Here is a 23,152-nt window from a genome sequence, read left to right as displayed (position 1 = left end):
ATTCAGAGTAAAAAAATTAATATGCCACGGCTATTACTCAGTAAAAAGGGTTGCATGCAAAGCGATCGAAAGCGGACGCTGTTTGATAACCTGTAGTCCATCTCGCCAATCAGTCGGTTGTATTTATTGAGCGTACACTGCGTGGTACTTGGGAAAATAGAGTATAACAATAAAACAGACACAATCCCTGCCTCCAATGATGAAGCCGCTATTAAGTGCTTGGGAGAATACCGTGGAGTTAGCACGCGTGATCCCCGCCTATCCCGCCGTCGATCCCGGGCCCGGAATGCCCTCCCTCCGCACGTCCGCCAAACTAACTCTCTTCCCCCCTTCAAAGCCCTACCGAGAGCTCACCTCCTCCAGGAGGCCTTCCCAGACTGAGCCCCCCACTTTTCCTCTCCTCCCGCCCTTCCCCCTTCCCACGGCACTTGTGTATATTTGTATATATTTATTACTCTATTTTATTAACGACGTGTATATAGCTATAATTCCATTTACTCCGATGGTATTGACTCCTGTCTACTTGTTTTTGTTTTGTGGCCTGTCTCCCCCTTCTTGACTGTGAGCCCGTTGTTGGGTAGGGACCGTCTCTATATGTTGCCAACTTGTCCTTCCCAAGTGCCTGGTACAGTGCTCTGCACACAGTAAGCGCTCAATAAATACGACTGAATAAATGAATCAATCTAGCCCTTAGAACGGTGCTTTGCACATAGTAAGCGCTTAATAAATGCCATCATTATTATTATTATTATTATGAATGACCTTGAAGTGCCTGGTACAGTGCTCTGCACACAGTAAGCGCTCAATAAATACGATTGAATCAATGGATCAATCTAGCGCTTAGAACGGTGCTTTGCACATAGTAAGCGCTTAATAAATGCCATCATTATTATTATTATTATGAATGACCTTGTATCCATCCCAGCACTTAGTACAGTGCCTGGCACTCAGTAAGAGCTTAGTAAATAATAAATAAATGATTATGGTATTTGTTAAGCACTTACTAGAGAAGCAGCGTGGCTCAGTGGAAAGAGCACGGGCTTGGGAGTCGGAGGTCATGGGTTCAAATCCCGGCTCCACCAGTTGTCAGCTATGTGACTTTGGGCAAGTCATCTTCTAGACTGTGAGCCCACTATTGGGTAGGGACCGTCTCTATATGTTGCCAACTTGTACTTCCCAAGAGCTTAGTACAGTGCTCTGCACACAGTAAGCGCTCAATAAACACGATTGATTGATTGATTTTTAATTTCTCTGTGCCTCAGTTAAAAATGGGGATTAAGACTGTGACTTTGGGCCAGTCACTTAGCTTCTCTGTGCTTCATCTGTAAAATGGGGATGAAGACTGTGAGCCCCCCGTGGGACCACCTGACCACCTTGTAAACTCCCCGGGGCTTAAGACAGTGCTTTGCACATAGTAAGCGCTTAACAAATGCCATTGTTGGTTTTACTGTGGCCATAACAAAAAACGGAAAATAACAACTGCCGTAACACAGTGCCTGACCCACATGGGGCTCGTCACAAAAAACCCAGACCGGACCAACTACCTTCTAGACTGTGAGCCCACTGTTGGGTAGGGACCGTCTCCACATGTTGCCAACTTGGACTTCCCAAGCGCTTAGTACAGTGCTCTGCACACAGTAAGCGCTCAATAAAGACGACTGAATGAATAAAATCTACGAGAGTTTCCCGTCTCTACGACGGGAGGGAGAGTCTAATACAAGTCAAGACGCCCCGGTGGTGGCATCGGCGGCCCGGGGGGACGTCGAGGGCGGAGACTCGATTTTACCCCGTGGAAGGAGGCTGTGGTAAACCCCGTCCGTGTTTTTACCACGGCAACTCTACGGATACACTACCGGAGCCACTGCGGGTGGAGGTGGGCCGTCCCGGGATCCGTCCACCGTGTCGCTGAGGGTCAGAGATGACTCGACGGCGGAAGACAGGGACGGGATGCAAGCTAAGCAAGCTGAACGCCGAGCGGGGCTCACGGTCTTAATCCCATTTTACAATCAATCAGTCAATCAATCGTATTTATTGAGCGCTTACTATGCGCAGAGCACTGTACTAAGCGCTTGGGAAGTACAAATTGCCATCACACAGAGACAGTCCCTACCCAACAGTGGGCTCACAGTCTAAAAGGGGGAGACAGAGAACAGAACCAAACATACCAACAAAATAAAAGAAGTAGGATAGAAATGTACAAGTAAAATAAATAAATAAATAAATAAATAAATAAATAAGGTGAGGTTTCCTTACAGGTGAGGAAACAGGTGAGGAAACGGAGACGCAGGGAAGCGACTTGCCCAGAGTCATACGGCTGCCAAGTGGCGGGGGCGGGATTAGAACCCACATCCTCCGACTCCCGGGCTGGGGCTCTAAGCTGCTCCTTAGCCCTTCTGAAATCACCCATTTCCTCCCTCTTTATCTCCCGTCACGTCAGCTCTTCCCTCCCACCTAAGCACTTGGTTACTCACCTCTCCACCTCCCGCACGATTTATTTACGGATTTTGACACTTCATTACTTCCGCCACCTCTACCTTACTTCAGGATCTATTTCTTCCGCTAAATCGTAAGCCCCTCGAGGGCAGGGATCGTAACTAGCAACTCCACTGTCCTCCCAGGCACTTCAACCGGTGCTTAGCACGGAGGAGGCGCTCAACAAATTGGGTTGACGGAGCGGTGGGATTTCAGCAGGGCTCTGGAGAAGGGGCCGAGGTGTGGTCCGCCAGATGTTGGGTGAGGAGACGGGAGGGCGGAGGAAAGACAAATTAGCTTGAGTGGAATTGAGGCGGGAGAGGAGAATAGGTAAGTAACCAGGAGAGAGTTGATCGAATGCCTTAAAGACTACGGTCGCGACTCCGGGTGAAGAGAGGAATTGGAGATTTTTGAAGAGCGGGGAGCGAAACTTTCGAAAAACGATCCCGACGGCACAGTAGAGCATGGCTTGGGGACGCGAGCGCTGAAAACGGCCTCAAACTTCCTTACTTTGTTCTGGTTTCTCTGCTCTTCTTCTAGACTGTGGGCCCGCTGTTGGGTAGGGCCCGTCTCTATATGTTGCCAACTTGTACGTCCCAAGCGCTCAGCACAGTGCTCTGCACACAGTAAGCGCTCAATAAATACGACTGAATGAATGCTCCTCTTGCTTTACACTCACTTTTGCGGTGCGTTCACCTGCTCACGCGGCTTTTGCGGCGACCCCCACGCAGTTTCGACCCCCAAATCTCTCTCTCTAGTCCTAACCTCATCGGACTTGAAACCCTCCATCTCCTCTAACTTTCTGGACAGCTTCACTTAGACGTCTCGCCAACGTGTCAAGCGGAAATCCTACAACTTTTCCCCCTGTACCCACTCTTCCCCATCGCCTTCAGACATTTTCCCGTTTCCCCTAGCCTTAAAAAAAACCCCTCACGTGAACCCTCAACTCCCTCCTCCTACCATTCCTCTCCAAACTCCTTGAAGTGTCTATGCCCACCTGCCTCTACTTCCCTTAATTTTCCCACCACCGTATTCCTGCCTTGCAAGCCCATAATCCTTTTTTTCCCCCAACTGTTAAGCACTTACTACGTGCCAGGCACTGTACTAAGCACTGGAAAGCAGCGTGGCCTAGTGGAAAGAGCCCAGAGGACACGGGTTCTAATCCCAGCACCACCAAACGACTCCTATGGGACCTTGGGCAAGTCGCTGAACTTCCCCGTGCCTCGGTTACCTCATCTGTATAATGGGGATTAAGGTCGTGAGCCCCATGTGGAATAGTGACCGTGCCCAACCCGATTACCTCGCGTCTACCCCAGTGCTTAGAACAATGCTTGGCACATATTCGTTCAATCGTATTTACTGAGCGCTTACTGTGTGCTGAGCACTAAACTAAGTGCTTGGGTAAACACTTCACAAATACCACAACTATTATTAACTCAGGGTTAGACACTGTCCATTTCCCACACGGGGCTCACAGTCTCAATTCCCATTTTAAAGATGAGGTAGGGCTCAGAGAGGTTAAGTGGCTTGCCTAAGGTCACACAGCAGACGAGAGAAGGAGTTGGGTAGGGAATGTGTCTGTTATATTGTTGTGTTGCACTCTTCCAAGCTTAGTACAGTGCCCTGCACATAGGAAGCTTGTACTTCCCAAGCACTTAGTACAGTGTTCTGCACACAGTAAGCGCTCAATAAATACGACTGAGTGAACAGTAAGTCTTCAATAAATATGATTCATTGACTGAATGACTTCGTTAGAACCCAGATCCTTCTGAGTCCCAGGGCCATGTTTTATCTTATTTTTTCAAGACCGTGAGCCCGCTGTCGGGTAGGGACCGTCTCTCTATGTTGCCAACTTGGATTTCCCAAGCGCTTAGTACAGTGCTCTGCACACAGTAAGCGCTCAATAAATACGATTGAATGAATGAATCTTCTCAACACATAGTAAGCATTTAACAAATACCGTAATAATGCATTTCTCTCATATTCATTCCAATATACGCTGATACTTCCAGACTGTGAGCCCGCTGTTGGGTAGGGACCGTCTCTCTATGTTGCCAACTTGGACTTCCCAAGTGCTTAGTACAGTGCTCTGCACACAGTAAGCGCTCAATAAATACGATTGAATGAATGAATCTTCTCAACACATAGTAAGCACTTAATACCATAATAACGCCTTTCTCTCATATTCATTCCAAAATACGCTGATACTTCCAGACCGTGAGCCTGCTGTTGGGTAGGGACCGTCTCTATATGTTGCCAACTTGGACTTCCCAAGCGCTTAGTACAGCGCTCTGCACACAGTAAGCGCTCAATAAACACGACTGGATGAATGAATCTTCTCAACACATAGTAAGCATTTAACAAATACCGTAATAACACATTTCTCTCATATTCATTCCAATATACGCTGATACTTCTAGATTGGGAGCCCGCTGTTGGGTAGGGACCGTCTCTCTATGTTGCCAACTTGTACTTCCCAAGCGCTTAGTACAGTGCTCTGCACACAGTAAGCACTCAATAAACACAACTGGATGAATGAATCTTCTCAACACATAGTAAGCATTTAACAAATACCGTAATGACGCCTTTCTCTCATATTCATTCCAAAATACGCTGATACTTCCAGACTGTGAGCCCGCTGTTGGGTAGGGACCGTCTCTCTATGTTGCCAACTTGGACTTCCCAAGCATTTAGTACAGTGCTCTGCACACAGTAAGCGCTCAATAAATACGACTGAATGAATGAATCTTCTCAACACATAGTAAGCACTTAACAAATACCGTAATAACGCCTTTCTCTCATATTCATTCCAAAATACGCTGATACTTCCAGACTGGGAGCCCGCTGTTGGGTAGGGACCATCTCTATATGTTGCCAACTTGGACTTCCCAAGCGCTCAGTACAGCGCTCTGCACACAGTAAGCGCTCAATAAATACGACTGAATGAATGATACAATCCATCTGCCGACAAATTCAGCCAGTTCTTCCGTACGACATCTTCCAGTCTGCCCCTTCCTTCCGATCCAAACTGCTATCATCCTGTGTACTTTTTTTTTTTTCCACCACAGCTAGACCAGCCACCGTGGCTCGGTGGAAACAGCCCGGGCTTTGGAGTCAGCGGTCATGGGTTCAAACCCCGGCTCTGCCAATTGTCAGCTGGGTGACTCTGAGCGAGTCACTTCACTTCTCTGGGCCTCAGTTCCCTCGTCTGGAAAATGGGGATTAAAACCGTGAGCCCCCCGTGGGACCCCCTGATCACCTTGTGACCTCCCGAGTGCTCAGAACAGTGCTTTGCACATAGTAAGCACTTAATAAATACCATCATTATTATTATTATGATCTCGCCGCGCCAATCCTTACCACACGAAGCTGCACAGAACATCTTCCCGAAGAATCGCTCCGCCCACATCTCCCCCCAGAACCATCCACTGGCTTCCGGCGTCTCCGCATCGGATGAAAACTCCGCAAAATCACCTTCCGGGCTCTCCGCTATCTGGTCCCACTTTAGCCATCTGTTCTCTTCGTCCACCATCCCCTTATTGCCTTCCTTCCTCGCTCTCAATTCTCCCGCCTCGCTCCCCTCGCCTGCACTAGCCTCCCCATCTTGGAACTCCCCTCGCCGCGTCAGACTCACCGCGGCTCTCCGAAAATCCCTCCTCTTCCAATGGGCTTTCCCTGATTAATTCCCCCGCAGACGAAGCCTATCCCCCCCAACTCCAGCCCTTCCGACGTAGTCACTCCTTCCTCGCCCTCAGCTATATAAATTATAAGGACCACTGTAATCCTAAATTCTTTCGGGCTCGCCTCCCGTTAGAGGGTAAGCGACCTGAGGCCCGTCACTTCTTCAGCTACCGCTCCCCAAGTGCCTTGCAGAGGTCCACTTCACAGAGTGGGCGCTCAATAAATGCTCATTTAACCAGTGAGAAGCAACAGTCAAACCAGGTTGAGATAAAAGCGGCCGGACTGGCACGGCTGCTGTTTGGACGGAGAGGATGGGGCGGATTCTGTAGAGGAAAACCCCCCGGGAAATAGTATAAATTGTTCTGTTTTTGTCGCAATTGCGCCTTTGTTTTTTTTAACGGGAAGCCCTTTTAAAAAATCAAACTCGTCATCAACCGACAAATTAGGGGAGTGTTAGCAAACCTCATCTATCACAACCAGGCCCAAGTCACTCATTCTTCCTGTTTCAATCAGGGCATTCACCAGGCTGTGACCTTTTTCTATAGTAGCGATAAACAGGGATCTTTTTTTCCTTCTCTTGATCGGAGGTAATCTTCCTTTGCTTCCAGCGTATTCCTCAACTAGGAAATCCAGTTCAATTCCGAAGTTTAACAGGCCCCTAATCTGCAACAGAAGGGTTTTCAAACCGGTGATAGAAAAAGGCATTAGCCAAATTACCGACAGTATTCGATTTAGTCATGAGCAATTCCCGTCCCTCTTTTCCGAGGATATTTAACATTAACCTAAAGGACGCCAATCTCACTATTTTGGTCTACCCCAGTGCTGAGCACATATGGTGTTTATTAAGAGTTCACTGAAAACAGACAAGAACTTACACTGCTTTTATAAAATGAGTTTTTGAAGCTTTGCAAAATAAATGGAAATTTTTTTGGCTACAAAATATTTGGGAGGCCCATTTTTTTTCCAAAATAATCACTGATTAAAATATTTACTGCAGTCCAATAACAGGCTGATTAATAATAATAATAATAATAATGGCATTTATTAAGCGCTTACTATGTGCAAAGCACCGTTCTAAGCGCTGGGGAGGTTACAAGGTGATCAAGTCATCCCACTGGGGGCTCACAGTCTTCATCCCCATTTTCCAGATGAGGGAACTGAGGCCCAGAGAAGTGAAGTGACTTGCCCACATTGGTGGAGCCGGGATTTGAACCCGTGACGTCTGACTCCAAAGCCCGGGCTCGATTACTTTGAAGAAATTAAACCATACAACACTGTTTGCGTTTTATGGATTTTAGCCACTTCATTTAGGAAAATGCACCACACAACGAAAACAAATGTTATCCTTTCCAAAAATCAGCTGCAAATGTCTATACTTAATTCCCATCAATTGATATTTGACTTTTTCTGAAAATAAATGTCATCCTTTCCAAAAATCAGCTGCAAATGTCTACACTTAATTCCCCTGTCAATTAATTGACTTTTTCTATCGCACTCTGGCTAACCAAATCTTGTTACCAAATAAAAAGGGAAAAATAAAATGAGTCTTCCCACCTTTTCTTGGACAATAGCCACATACGGAAGGATCATTAAAACATCTCTCTGCCTGCAGAGCAGTTCCTGAAGCATTAAAATCTCGGCTACAAGTGTTTTCCCACCGCTGGTTGGTAGTGAATATATTAAATTCTTCCTTCGCTGCAGAGAGTTTAATGTTAAACAGGCATGCTGCCACTCTGTCGGATTCAAAAAAAGAAGGTTATTCATTTTCTTCTCCATCTCAACATTCGCGTGGCAGAAAAACGAGGCTTTTCCTCAATGATGAAGCAGAATCAAATCAACGTATTTTATAATAGAGGTGGAACTTGGTCCCGGTAATGTTCACGGATTGTATTCATATCTTCATGTCTATATTACGGTGAACGATATTATGTCCTTGGAAAACACTTGGTGAAACCATGCTTCCTTACTCACTAAATCAATGGGAATTAAGGGCTTAGGTTACTCAACTCTTCAATTTTCCTTAATAAGAAAATGTTTTTACAAGTACTGTTGATACTTTTTTTATGGCATTTGTTAATTTACTCAACTCTTCAATTTTCCTTAATAAGAAAATGTTTTTACAAGTACTGTTGATCCTTTTTTTATGGCATTTGTTAATTCAGTCATTCAATCGTATTTATTGAGCGCTTACCGCGTGCAGAGCACTGTACTAAGCGCTTGGGAAGGACAAGTCTAACATATAGAGACAGTCGCTACCGAACAACGGGCTCACAGTCTAGAAGGGGGAGATAGACAACAAAACAAAACACGTAGACGGGCATTGAAATCGTCAGAATAAACAGAATTATAGCTATACTTGGGAAAGTACAATACAACAGAGTTGATAAACACTCCCTGCCCACAGACATGAAAATAAATTACAGCCAGACATGAAAATAAATTACAGATAGGTGCTTGCTGAGGGGAGGGTAAATATCAAGTGTTTCAGCCACAAAACTCATAAAAGTAAACTGATCTTGAATTTAAAAAACGAGCATAGCCTAGTGGTGTAGAGGACGGAGTGTGGGCCTGGGAATCCAAAGGTCCTGGGTTCTAATCTTGGCTCCGCCATCTGCTGTGTGACCTTGGGCAAGCGACTTGGCGTCTCTGTGCCTCGGTTACCTCATCCGTAAAACCAAGATTAAGACTGTGAGCCTCATGTGGGACCGGGACTGTGTTAAACCCTATTTGCTTGTATCTACCCCAGTGCTTAGCACCGTGCCTGGCACACGGTAAGTGCTTAAATACCACCATTATTATTATTATTATTTTTATTCAGCTAAATAAGCAAGAAAAAACAGTACTAAAATAACTTTTGAGAAGTCCTGTTTCATCTTTTTGAAAACAGGAACCCATTTCTTGAGTTGCTCTTTCACATCAATGGTAACGTTACTTACTTCTCATTGATGAGGCCCAAACCACTGGTTTTCAGACCATGGAGTTCCCTTTGGTCCACTGGAAGGGATGATAATAATAATAATAATGATAATAATAATAATAATGGCATTTATTAAGCGCTTACTATGTGCAAAGCACTGTTCTAAGCGCTGGGATCATTTTACTGCACAAACCCGAGAAGTTGAGAGACTTAAGGACCTCCCACAATTGAGGCAGTTGGAGAAATCCCTTGTCCGTGGTAGAATCCATAATAATGACGGCATTTTATTAAGCGCTTACTATGTGCAAAGCACTGTTCTAAGCGCCGGGGAGGTTACAAGGTGATCAGGTGGTCCCACGGCGGGGGCTCACAGTCTTCACCCCCATAAGAAGAGAAAAGACGGGACTTGGTGACCGAATGAATTGGTTGAACGAGAGAGATGAGTTGGTATTTTGTTAATATATTTGGTTTTGTTCTCTATCTCCCCCTTTTAGACTGTGAGCCCACTGTTGGGTAGGGACTGTCTCTATATGTTGCCAACTTGGACTTCCCAAGCGCTTACTACAGTGCTGCGCACACAGTAAGCGCTCAATAAATACGATTGATGATGATGATGATGGGGAAAACGCGAAGGATGACGCAGGGCCGTGACCAGGGACGGTGATGAGGCGGTCAGATGGAGGAGAGGGCTGGGGTGGAAACAACCAGCCTCTCTACTCTTCTAAAACGGTGATCAATAGCATCTGGTCACTCTGGGCCAAATGCCCCAGCGCTTAGACCGGCGCTTTGCACATAGCAAGCGCTTAATAAACGCCATCATCATCATCATTATCATTATCCGCCTCGACCCCGAGTCGCCGCTTCACCGCCAGCCTGGCTGAACCCACCGCGCCGCCGCGACCGGTCGCGCGAAACCACGCGGGGCACGCGGCCCGCCACACTTCGGAGGCCAAGATCCGCGTGCCACGGAGACGCCGGAGCAATTAGGGTCATCCCAAGGAAACCGCCACTACGGGCCAACGCGGCGTTCCCGAATTCCCCGATCTCCAAAGGATACTTCAAATGCGGGCTACGGTATTCCTTAAAACCAACTCCGTTTTCCACTGCTGTGCGACCGTAGAATCGATCGCGAGAAATAAGGGAATTACCGTATAATTTTTTAATCCCTCTGAACCGGGCAAAGAGCTCTTTCACTTTGGTGGGCAACGAATAGAAAGGCCCTATGTCGTCGGAGGGGAACTCCATCGCTTCCCTGGCCACGGAGAGCTCCTCGGATAGGATCATTTCTTTCAGCTGCTTAGTCCTCGAGACCGGCGGCGTCACCGCCTTGGCGTTCCGGGCCATGGATTTTTTCAGGTGGTCTCTGAGGCTTTTTCTCCTGTTCAGATCAAACCCGGGGATTTCACAGGACGAATCGCTATTCTCTCGGCGTCCCCCGCCGCCGTCCGAGGCTGGACGGACGGAAGAGGCCGGAGGACGATCATCGCGGCCGTCGGACTGCCCGAGGTCGGGAAAATCGAAAGCCTGGGAACACGGCACATCGTACAGAAGATCGTCCTCGGGTCCGATAACCGCGTCCTCCCGCCTGGCCGGAGTCCTGGGGGAACCGCCGCCCCGGCCGGATTGGAAAGGAGCCGAGTCGTCCGCGGCCACGGGATTATCCTCGCCGCTTCGGATGCTCCGCGGAAAGCGATCCTCCTGGGCACCGCGGCGTTTAGGACGGGGAGCGAAGCCGGGCGACCGCAGACATTTTTGCTCCAAATCGTCAACTTGAGCCAAAAAGGAGGAATTGCACGAGTCGTAATCACCAAACAAGTCCTCTTCGCTGTCGTTACACTGAAAATACAATACGAATGAGTATCATTCACGGGGAAAACTAATCCCTTATCTGCCGGGGGCTGGAGAAGCAGTGTGGCTCACTGGAAAGAGCACGGGTTTCGGAGTCGGAGGTCACGGGTTCGAATCCGGGCTCCGCCAGTTGTCAGCTGGGTGACTCTGGGCAAGTCACTTCGCTTCTCTGGGCCTCGGTGACCTCATCTGGAAAATGGGGGTGAAGACTGGGAGCCCCATGTGGGACAACCCGATCACCCTGTATCCTCCCCAGCGCTTAGAACAGTGCTTGGCACATAGTAAGCGCTTAACAAATGCCATTATTATTATTATTATTATTTTCTCTGGGCCTCAGTGACCTCATCTAGAAAACGGGGGTGAAGACTGGGAGCCCCCCGTGGGACAACCCGATCACCCTGTATCCTCCCCAGCGCTTAGAACAGTGCTTGGCACATAGTAAGCGCTTAACAAATGCCATTATTATTATTATTATTTTCTCTGGGCCTCAGTGACCTCATCTGGAAAACGGGGGTGAAGACTGCGAGCCCCATGTGGGACAACCCAATCACCCTGTATCCTCCCCAGCGCTTAGGACAGTGCTTGGCACATAGTAAGCGCTTAACAAATGCCATTATTATTATTATTATTTTCTCTGGGCCTCAGTGACCTCATCTAGAAAATGGGGGTGAAGACTGGGAGCCCCCCGTGGGACAACCCGATCACCCTGTATCCTCCCCAGCGCTTAGAACAGTGCTTGGCACATAGTAAGCGCTTAACAAATGCCATTATTATTATTATTATTTTCTCTGGGCCTCAGTGACCTCATCTGGAAAACGGGGGTGAAGACTGCGAGCCCCATGTGGGACAACCCAATCACCCTGTATCCTCCCCAGCGCTTAGGACAGTGCTTGGCACATAGTAAGCGCTTAACAAATGCCATTATTATTATTATTATTTTCTCTGGGCCTCAGTGACCTCATCTGGAAAACGGGGGTGAAGACTGCGAGCCCCATGTGGGACAACCCAATCACCCTGTATCCTCCCCAGCGCTTAGAACAGTGCTTGGCACATAGTAAGCGCTTAACAAATGCCATCATTATTATTATTATTATTTTCTCTGGGCCTCAGTGACCTCATCTGGAAAAAGGGGGTGAACACTGTGAGCCCCATGTGGGACAACCCGATCACCCTGTATCCTCTCCAGCGCTTAGAACAGTGCTTGGCACATAGTAAACGCTTAACAAATGCCATCATTATTATTATTATTATTATTATTTTCTCTGGGCCTCAGTGACCTCATCTAGAAAACGGGGGTGAAGACTGGGAGCCCCATGTGGGACAACCCGATCACCCTGTATCCTCCCCAGTGCTTAGGACAGTGCTTGGCACATAGTAAGCGCTTAACAAATGCCATTATTATCATTATTATTCTCTCTGGGCCTCAGTGACCTCATCTGGAAAAAGGGGGTGAACACTGTGAGCCCCATGTGGGACAACCTGATCACCCTGTATCCTCCCCAGCGCTTAGGACAGTGCTTGGCACATAGTAAGCACTTAACAAATGCCATTATTATTATTATTATTTTCTCTGGGCCTCAGTGACCTCATCTGGAAAATGGGGGTGAAGACTGGGAGCCCCATGTGGGACAACCCGATCACCTTGTAACCTCCCCAGCGCTTAGAACAGTGCTTGGCACATAGTAAGTGCTTAACAAATGCCATTATTATTATTATTATTTTCTCTGGGCCTCAGTGACCTCATCTAGAAAATGGGGGTGAAGACTGGGAGCCCCATGTGGGACAACCCGATCACCCTGTATCCTCCCCAGCGCTTAGGACAGTGCTTGGCACATAGTAAGCGCTTTTAACAAATGCCATTATTATTATTATTATTTTCTCTGGGCCTCAGTGACCTCATCTGGAAAACGGGGGTGAAGACTGGGAGCCCCATGTGGGACAACCCGATCACCTTGTAACCTCCCCAGCGCTTAGAACAGTGCTTGGCACATAGTAAGCGCTTAACAAATGCCATTATTATTATTATTATTTTCTCTGGGCCTCAGTGACCTCATCTGGAAAACGGGGGTGAAGACTGGGAGCCCCATGTGGGACAACCCGATCACCCTGTATCCTCCCCAGCGCTTAGAACAGTGCTTGGCACATAGTAAGCGCTTAACAAATGCCATTATTATTATTATTATTTTCTCTGGGCCTCAGTGACCTCATCTGGAAAATGGGGGTGAAGACTGGGAGCCCCATGTGGGACAACCCGATCACCTTGTAACCTCCCCAGCGCTTAGAACAGTGCTTGGCACATAGTAAGCGCTTAATAAATGCCGCCATTATTATTATTATTACTGCCTCAATGGCAACGCTCACGCTCCGAGAGAAACATGAAGGGACGGTAAAGACACCAGAGAAACCCTGTCTTAGTTGGCAAAGCCCAACTAGGAAAAGCTGGCCGACGGAAGCACGTGTGTGCACGCGTGTGCGCACGCAGAAACACGCCCTGCCCCGCTCCACCCAAAGGAAACAGCACAACAGAGGACGGCGTTTGCATGTAGCCAGGACCTCAACCGTTCTGACAATTTAAAAAAATGGAAAAAAACATTTTAAGACAACTGGCTTGGGAATCCTTTGCAGGCTGTGGGGCAGACTCTTCCACCATCCTTTATTTACCTACATGGAAACGTACCGGTATCTTTTTTTCGCTGCTATTTGTTAAGCGCTGTACCAAAGTGCTGGGATCCGTACAACCTAATCAAGGGGGATGCAGCCCCCGTCCCACGTGGGGCTTACAGTCTCGATCCCCATTATACAGAGAAGTGGCGTTGGCGTGGCTCGGTGGAAAGAGCCCAGGCTTGCGAGTCCGAGGTCATGGGTTCAAATCCCGGCTCCGCCACTTGTCAGCTGGGTGACTCGGGGCAAGTCGCTTCACTTCTCTGGGCCTCGGTGACCTCATCTGGAAAATGGGGATGAAGACTGGGAGCCCCCCGTGGGACGACCTGATCACCTTGTAACCTCCCCAGCGCTTAGAACAGTGCTTTGCACATAGTAGGTGCTTAACAGATGCCACCATCATTATTATTACTAATTATTGTTATTTTATTTTATTCCTATTGTATAATTATTACTCTATTTATTTATTACTCTATTTATTTATTTATTTTACTGGTACATATCTATTCTATTTATTTTATTTTGTTAATATGTTTGGTTTTGTTCTCTGTCTCCCCCTTCTAGACTGTGAGCCCACTGTTGGGTAGGGACTGTCTCTATATGTTGCCAGCTTGTACTTCCCAAGCGCTCAGTACAGTGCTCTGCACACAGTAAGCGCTCAATAAATAAGATTGATTGATTGAATAAATATTATTGTTATTATAATTATTACCGCAAGGGGGCGCACTAGGTCTCCCCCTTAAACCGAGGCCCAGGCCTCATTCATTCATTCAATCGTATTTTCACTCATTCAATCGTATTTATTGAGTGCTCACTGTGTGCAGAGCACTGTACTAAGCACTTGGGAAGGATAAATTGGCAACATATAGAGACGGTCCCTCCCCAACAGTGGGCTCACAGTCTAGAAGGGGGAGACAGGCAACAAAACAGGGAGACAGGTGTCAAAATCATCAGAAAAAAATAGAATTAAAGCTCTATGCACAGCACTAACAAAATAAATAGATAGTAAATATGTATAAGTAAAATAGAGTAATAAATCTGTACAGACATATATACCGGTGCTGTGGGGAGGGGAAGGAAGTAGGGCGAGGGGGATGGGGAGGAGGAGAAGGAAATGGGGGCTCAGTCTGGGAAGGCCTCTTGGAGGAGGCGAGCTCTCAGTAGCGCTTAAAACAGTGCTTTGCACATAGTAAGCACTTAGCAAATGTCATTATTATTATTATTATTATTATTATTATTATTATTATTATTACTGGAAGGGGGCGCAGTAGGTCTCCCCCTTAAAGCGACCCCCGAGGCCCGGGGCAAGGGCCTCATTCATTCATTCAATCGTATTTTCATTCATGAGAAGCAGCGTGGCTCAGTGGAAAGAGCACGGGCTTTGGGGTCAGAGGTCATGGGTTCAAATCCCGGCTCCGCCACTTGTCACCTGTGTGACTTTGGGCGAGTCACTTCACTTCTCTGGGCCTCAGTACCCTCATCTGGAAAATGGGGATTAAGACTGTGAGCCCCCGGTGGGACAACCTGATCACCTTGTAACCTCCCCAGCGTTTAGAACAGTGCTTTGCACATAGTAAGCACTTAATAAATGCCATTATTATTATTATTATATTGTATTTTCATTCATTCATTCAATCGCATTTATTGAGTGCTTACTGTGCGCAGAGCACTGTACTAAGTGCTTGGGAAGGCCAAGCTGGCAACATCTAGAGATGGTCCCTACCCGACAATGGGCTCCCAGTCTAGAAGCGGGAGAAAGACAACAAAACATGGAGACAGGTGTCAATACCATCAGGATGAATAGAATTACAGCTCTATGCACATCATTAACAAAGTAAATAGAATAGTCATTCATTCATCCAATCGTATTTACTGAGCGCTTACTGTGTGCAGAGAAGGACAAGTTGGCAACACATACAGACGGTCCCTACCCAACAGTGGGCTCACAGACTAGTCAATATGTACAAGTAAAATAGAGTAATAAATCTGCACAAATCTGTACACTGTTCAGCACTTAGAACAGTGCCCAGCGCTTAGAACAGTGCTTTGCACATAGTAAGTGCTTAATAAACACCATCATTATCATTATTACAAGCATATATACAGGTGCTGTGGGGAGGGGAAGGAGCAGTGTGGCTCAGTGGAAAGAGCCCGGGCTTTGGAGTCAGAGGTCCTGGGTTCAAGTTCCGGCTCTGCCAATTGTCAACTGGGTGACTTTGGGCAAGCCACTTCACTTCTCTGGGCCTCAGTGACCTCATCTGGAAAAGGGGGATGAAGACTGGGAGCCCCAAGTGGGACAACCTGATTACCTTGGAACCCCCCCCCGGCGCTTAGAACAGTGCTTTGCACATACTAAGCGCTTAATATCAAAATTGTTATTGTTAAGGAGGTAGGGCGGAGGGGGGATGGGGTGAAGAAAAAGGGGCTCAGTCTGGGAAGGCCTCTGAGAGGAGGTGAGCTCTCAGTAGGGCTTTGTATCCCCCCACAACGCTTAGACCAGCGCTTCGCACATAGTATGCGCTTAACAAATGTCGTCATTATTACTATAGCCGGAAGGGGGCGCGGTAGGTCTCCCCCTCCATTCATTCATTCAATCATTCATTCATTCATTCAATCGTATTGATTGAGCGCTTACTGTGTGCAGAGCACTGTACTAAGCGCTTGGGAAGTCCAAGTTGGCAACATGTAGGGACGGTCCCTACCCAACAACGGGCTCACAGTCCAGAAGGGGGAGACAGACAACAAAACAAAACAGATTAACAAAATAAAACAAATAGAATGAATATGTACAAATAAAACAAATACAGTAATAAATACGTACAGACATATATACAGGTGGTGTGGGGAGGGGAAGGAGGTAAGGCGGGGGGTGAGGAGGGGGAGAGGAAGGAGCTGTATCATCATCAATCGTGTTTATTGAGCGCTTACTATGTGCAGAGCACTGTACTAAGCGCTTAATGTATGTATGTATATTACTACTGCCGGAAGGGGGCGCGGTAGGCCTCCCCCTCCATTCATTCATTCAAACGTATGTATATTACTACCGCCGGAAGGGGGCGCGGTAGGTCTCCCCCTCCATTCATTCATTCAATCGTATGCATATCACAACTGCCGGAAGGGGGCGCCGCAGGCCTCCCCTCCATTCATTCATTCAATCGTATGTATATTACTACCGCCGGAAGGGGGCGCGGTAGGTCTCCCCCTCCATTCATTCATTCAATCGTATGTATATTACTACCGCCGGAAGGGGGCGCGGTAGGTCTCCCCCTCCATTCATTCATTCATTCGTATGTATATTACTACTGCCGGAAGGGGGCGCGGTAGGTCTCCCCCTCCATTCATTCATTCAATCCTATGTATATTACTACCGCCGGAAGGGGGCGCGGTAGGTCTCCCCCTCCATTCATTCATTCATTCAATCATATGCATATCACAACTGCCGGAAAGGGGCGCAGTAGGTCTCCCCCTCCATTCATTCAATCGTATGTCTACTACTACTGCCGGAAGGGGGCGCGGTAGGTCTCCCCCTCCATTCATTCATTCAATCATATGTATATTACTACTGCCGGAAGGGGGCGCGGTAGGTCTCCCCCTCCATTCATTCATTCAATCATATGTATATTACTACTGCCGGAAGGGGGCGCGGTAGGCCTCCCCCTCCATTCATTCATTCAATCGTATGTATATTACTACCGCCGGAAGGGGGCGCGGTAGGTCTCCCCCTCCATTCATTCAATCGTATGTATATTACTACTGCCGGAAGGGAACGCGGTAGGTCTCCCCCTCCATTCATTCATTCAAACGTATGTATATTACTACTGCCGGAAGGGGGCGCGGTAGGCCTCCCCCTCCATTCATTCAATCGTATGTATACTACTACTGCCGGAAGGGGGCTTGGTAGGTCTCCCCCTCCATTCATTCATTCAATTGTATGTCTATTACTACCGCCGGAAGGGGGCGCGGTAGGTCTCCCCCTCCATTCATTCATTCAATCGTATGTATATTACTACCGCCGGAAGGGGGCGCGGTAGGTCTCCCCCTCCATTCATTCATTCAATCCTATGTATATTACTACCGCCGGAAGGGGGCGCGGTAGGTCTCCCCCTCCATTCATTCACTCAAACGTATGTATATTACTACCGCCGGAAGGGGGCGCGGTAGGCCTCCCCCTCCATTCATTCACTCAATCGCATGCACTAACGGTGGCATTTATTAAGCGCTTAATCTGCGCAGAGCACTGCATTGGGCGCTTACTGTGCGCAGAGCGCCGTACTATGCGGGTGGGAAGGACAAGTCGGCAACAGATAGAGACGGGCCCGGGCCCCAGTACGTACCTGGGGCGGGTCCGGGCCCCTTGGGCTCTCCGCCTGCTCCTCCTCCGGCGGGGGGTCGACGGGGCGGCCCCTCTTGCGGGTGGGCATCGTCCTACGGGCGGGTCCGGGAGGAGGGACAGCGGCGGGCCCACAACGCCGCCGCCGCCGCTGAGGGGGGGCCCGGACGGGCGGCCCCCAGTCCCGACAGCCCCATCGCGACAACCGTCGGGGGCCGCGACGGAGTACCGACGGGGGAGGGGGCGGGCCGCGCAGGCGCACGGAGCGGTGGCGGGGTAACGAAGGGTACAGGCGCGCAGGCGCACGGAGCGGTCAAGGCGCGCAGGCGCACAGAGCTGAGGGGGGGCGGGGCACGGAGCGGACGAGGCGCGCAGGCGCACAGAGCGGAGGGGGCGGGGCACGAAGCGGACGAGGCGCGCAGGCGCACAGAGCGGAAGGGGCGGGGCACGGAGCGGATGAGGCGCGCAGGCGCACAGAGCGGAGAGGGCGGGGCACGGAGCGGACGAGGCGCACAGAGCGGAGGGGGCGGGGCACGGAGCGGACGAGGCGCGCAGGCGCACAGAGCGGAAGGGGCGGGGCGCGGAGCGGACGAGGCGCGCAGACGCACAGAGCGGAGGGGGCGGGGCACGGAGCGGACGAGGCGCACAGAGCGGAGGGGGCGGGGCATGGAGCGGACGAGGCGCGCAGGCGCACAGAGCGGAGGGGGCGGGGCACGGAGCGGACGAGGCGCACAGAGCGGAGGGGGCGGGGCATGGAGCGGACGAGGCGCGCAGGCGCACAGAGCGGAGGGGGCGGGGCGCGGAGCGGTCGCGGAGTAAGGAGGGGTAGAAGCGCGCAGGCGCACGGATTGGTAGTGGCTGGGCACGGAGACGTGAGGGCGCGCGAATAGGTGGAGGCGCACTGAGCATCTTACCTCCTTCCCCTCCCCACAGCACCTGTATATATGTTTGTACATATTTATTACTCTACTTATTTAACTTGTACCTATCTATTCTATTTATTTTATTTTGTTAGCATGTTTGGTTTTGTTCTCTGTCTCCCCCTTCTAGACTGTGAGCCCACTGTTGGGTAGCGACCGTCTCTATCTGTAGCCAGTTTGTACTTCCCAAGCGCTTAGTACAGGGCTCTGCACACAGTAAGCTCTCAAATACGATTGATTGATTGATTGAGCGGTGAAGGCGGGCGGATAGGTGGGGGCGCACGGAGCAGTGAAGACGCTGCGCGAAGTGGCGGAGATGCGCATGCGCAGGCGCACAGAGCGGTCGAGGCGCAGAGAAGAGCCGGCGCACGGAGTGGTGGGGGAGGTGCACGGAGCGGTCGAGGCGCGCAGGCGCACAGAGCGGAGGTGGAGGGGCGCGGATTGGTAGAGGTGCGCAGGCGCACAGAGCGGAGGGGGCGGGGCACGGAGCAGTCGAGGTGCGCAGGCGTACAGAGCGGAGGGGGCGGGGCGCGGAGTGGTGGCGGTGTAAGGAGGGGTAGAGGCGCGCAGGCGCACGGAGCGGTAGTGGCTGTGCACGGAGCGGTCGAGGCGCGCAGGCGCACAGAGCGGTGAAGGCGCGCGCGAAGCGGCGGAGGCGCGCATGGAGATGAAGGCTGTGAGCCCCACATAGTGCAACCTCATCACGTTGTAACCTCCCCTGCGCTTAACAAATGCCATTATTATTATCATTTTCTGTGCCTCACTTCCCTCATCACGTTGTAACCTCCCCTGCGCTTAACAAATGCCATCATTATTATTATTATTATTATTTTCCGTGCCTCAGTTCCCTCATCACGTTGTAACCTCCCCGGCGCTTAACAAATGCCATTATTATTATTATTATTATTCTCTGCGCCTCAGTTCCCTCATCTGTAAAATGGGGATGGAGGCTGTGAGCCCCACGTGGGGCAACCTCATCCCCTTAGGCGCACGGAGCAGGGAAGGCGCGCGCGAAGCGGCGGAGGCGCGCGGGCGCACGGAGCAGGGAAGGTGCGCGCGAAGCGTCGGAGGCGCGCAGGCGCACTGAGTGGTAAAGGCGCGCTCGAAGCGGCAGAGGCGGCGCGCAGGCGCACGGAGCAGGGTAGGCGCGCGCGAAGCGGCGGAGGCGCGCAGGCGTACTGAGCAGGGAAGGCGCGCGCGAAGCGGTGGAGGCGCGCGAAGCGGCGGAGGCGCGCGAAGCGGCGGAGGCGCGCAGGCGCACGGAACAGTGAAGGCGCGCGCGAAGCGGTGGAGGCGCGCTGACGCACTGAGCAGTGAAGGCGCGCGCGAAGCGGCGGAGGCGCGCAGGCGCACTGAGCAGTGAAGAAGCGCGCGAAGCGGCGGAGGCGCGCAGGCGCACTGAGCAGGGAAGGCGCGCGCGAAGCGGCGGAGGCGCGCAGGCGCACAGAGCGGAGGGGGCGGTGCACGGAGTGGTCGAGGCGCGCAGGCGCACAGAGCGGAGGTGGAGGGGCGCGGAGCGGTCGAGGTGCGCAGGCGCACAGAGCGGAGGGGGCGGGGCGCGGAGCCGTCGAGGTGCGCAGGCGCACAGAGCGGAGGGGGCGGGGCGCGGAGCCGTCGAGGTGCGCAGGCGCAGAGAGCGGAGGTGGCGGGGCACGGAGTGGTAGCGGTGTAAGGAGGGGTAGAGGCACGCAGGTGCACAGAGCGGAGGGGGCGTGCACGGAGAGGGGAAGGCGCGCAGGCGCACTGAGCCGTGAAGGCGCGCGCGAAGCGGCGGCGGCGCGCAGGCGCACTGAGCAGTGAAGGCGCGCGCGAAGCGGCGGCGCGCAGGCGCACTGAGCAGTGAAGGCGCGCGCGAAGCGGTGGAGGCGTACTGGGCAGGGAAGGCGCGCGCGAAGCGGCGGAGAAGGCGCGCGCGAAGCGGCGGAGGCGCGCAGGCACACGGAGCAGTGAAGGCGCGCGCGAACTGGCGGCAGCGCGCAGGCGCACGGAGCAGGGAAGGCGCGCGCGAAGCGGCGGAGGCGCGCAGGCGCACTGAGCGGTGAAGGCGCGCAGGCGCACGGAGGCCCGCCCCGAGCGAAGGAGAAGGCGGCCCCCAAGATGGCGGCGCTGTCAGTCCTCGTCTCCTCACGGCTGGTGCTGGGCGCCGTGGAGGTCAGGCTGACGGCCCGGGGGCCCGCAGGTACGGCACCCACCAGACGCTGCCACTCTTCGGCCCTACTTATTGAGCGCCTACTGGGGGACTGGGCTGGCCGCTTGTACCTGCTAAGCGGGTGCCGCGGGGGAAGGGACGAGGGACAGAAGCGGCCTGCTGCCTCAGGGGAAATCAGCCTCATAAGGGCATGTATTCGGCGCTTACTCTGTGCCAAGCACTGTGCTAAGCGCTGGGGAGGTTACAAGGGGATGAGGTGGTCCCTCGGGGGGCTCCCAGCCTTCATCCCCATTTGACAGATGAGGAAACTGAGGCGCAGAAAATAATAATAGTGGTATTTGTTAAGCGCAGGGGAGGTTACAACGCGATGAGGGAACTGAGGCACGGAAAATAATAATAATAATAGTAAAAATGGCATTTGTAAAGCGTAGGGGAGGTTACAAGGGGATGAGGTTGTCCCTCGAGGGGCCCACAGCCTTCATCCCCATTTGACAGATGAGGGAACTGAGGCGCAGAAAATAATAATAATAATAATCATGGCATTTGTTAAGCGCAGGGGAGGTTACAAGGTGATGAGGTGTCCCTTGAGGGGCTTACAACCTTCATCCCCATTTTACAGATGAGGGAACTGAGGCGCAGAAAATGATAATAATTATAATGGCATTTGTTAAGCGCAGGGGAGGTTACAACGTGATGAGGGAACTGAGGCACAGAAAATGATAATAATAATAATGGCGTTTGTTAAGCACAGGGGAGGTTACAACGTGATGAGGTTGTCCCTCGAGGGGCCCACAGCCTTCATCCCCATTTGACAGGTGAGGGAACTGAGGCGCAGAAAATAACAATAATAATAATAATAATCATAATCATGGCATTTGTTAAGCGCAGGGGAGGTTACAAGGTGATGAGGTGTCCCTCAAGGGGCTCACAGCCTACATCCCCATTTTACAGATGAGGGAACTGAGGCACAGAAAATAATGATAATAATAATGGCATTTGGTAAGCACGGGGGAGGTTACAACGTGATGAGGGAACTGAGGCACAGAAAATAATAATAATAATGGCATTTGTTAAGCGCAGGGGAGGTTACAAGGTGATGAGGTGTCCCTTGAGGGGCTCACAGCCTTCATCCCCATTTTACAGATGAGGGAACTGAGGCGCAGAAAATAATAATAATAATAATGGCATTTGTTAAGTGCAGGGGAGGTTACAATGTGATGAGGGAACCGAGGCACGGAAAATAATAATAATAATAATAATGGCATTTGTTAAGCGCAGGGGAGGTTACAAGGTGATGAGGTGTCCCTTGAGGGGCTCACAGCCTTCATCCCCATTTTACAGATGAGGGAACTGAGGCGCAGAGAATAATAATAATAATAATAATAATAATAATAATGGCATTTAAGTGCAGGGGAGGTTACAACGTGATGAGGTTGTCCCACGGGGGGCTCACAGCCTTCATCCCCATTTGACAGATGAGGGAAGTGAGGCCCAGAAAATAATAATAATAATAATGACAGCATTTGTTAAGCACAGGGGAGGTTACAACGTGATGAGGTTGCCCCATGTGGGGCTCACAGCCTTCATCCCCATTTGACAGATGAGAGAACTGAGGCCCAGAGAATAATAATAATAATAATGACAGCATTTGTTAAGCGCAGGGGAGGTTACAAGGGAATGAGTTTGTCCCACGGGGGGCTCACAGTCTTCATCCCCATTTTACAGGTGAGGGAATTGAGGCCCGGAGAAGTGAAGTGACTTGTCCAAGCTGACAGTTGGCGGAGCTGGGATTTGAACCCACGACCTCTGATTCCAAAGCCCGGGCTCTTTCCATTGAGCCATGCTGCCGGCTTTGGAGTCAGAGGGCATGCGTTCGAATCCCGGCTCTGCCACTTGTCGTTAATTCATTCAATCTTATTTATTGAGTGCTTACTGTGTGCTCAAGAGCACTAGTACTAAGCGCTTGTCAGCTGGGTGACCTCGGGCAAGTCACTTCACTTCTCTTAGGGGTCATGGGTTCAAATCCCAGCTCCGCCCATTGTCAGCTTGGTGACTTTGGGCAAGTCACTTCACTTCTCTGGGCCTCAGTTACTTCATCTGTAAAATGGGGGTGAAGACTGTGAGCCTCCCGTGGGACCACCTGATCACCTTGTAACCTCCCCAGCTCTTAGAAC

General features: G+C 50.7%; 2 protein-coding genes across 5 annotated transcripts in view; one reads left to right on the top strand and one right to left on the bottom strand.

Annotated features, from left to right (window-relative positions):
* HELQ (helicase, POLQ like) overlaps positions 1 to 18,099 on the bottom strand; it is a 79,664-nt gene extending 61,565 nt beyond the window's left edge. For 2 of the 4 annotated variants that reach the window (XM_038759318.1, XM_038759320.1), the window contains exons 1-4: positions 17,914 to 18,099; positions 10,219 to 10,906; positions 7,708 to 7,886; positions 6,616 to 6,816 (exon numbers count right to left, since the gene is read on the bottom strand). In XM_038759318.1, the coding sequence (XP_038615246.1) occupies positions 6,616 to 6,816; positions 7,708 to 7,886; positions 10,219 to 10,906; positions 17,914 to 18,000 (1,155 nt within the window). In that variant the 5' untranslated portion in view covers positions 18,001 to 18,099. Of the gene's footprint in view, positions 1 to 6,615; positions 6,817 to 7,707; positions 7,887 to 9,089; positions 9,119 to 10,218; positions 10,907 to 17,913 lie in introns of those variants that run through there. The other 2 variants (XM_038759319.1, XM_038759321.1) reach the window with 2 other exon arrangements.
* Positions 18,100 to 20,859: 2,760 nt separating this feature from the next.
* The window catches only part of MRPS18C (mitochondrial ribosomal protein S18C), a 30,021-nt gene continuing 27,728 nt past the window's right edge, over positions 20,860 to 23,152 (top strand). Inside the window, exon 1 of the mRNA XM_038759398.1 lies at positions 20,860 to 21,008. Coding sequence (XP_038615326.1) covers positions 20,927 to 21,008 — 82 coding nt within the window. The 5' untranslated portion in view covers positions 20,860 to 20,926. The remainder of the gene's footprint in view (positions 21,009 to 23,152) is intronic.

Source organism: Tachyglossus aculeatus, chromosome 17 (assembly GCF_015852505.1).
Source record: "Tachyglossus aculeatus isolate mTacAcu1 chromosome 17, mTacAcu1.pri, whole genome shotgun sequence".
NCBI lineage: Eukaryota > Metazoa > Chordata > Mammalia > Monotremata > Tachyglossidae > Tachyglossus > Tachyglossus aculeatus.
The sequence above is the reverse complement of the archived record's forward strand: the minus strand, read 5'-3'. Positions and strand labels throughout refer to the sequence as shown.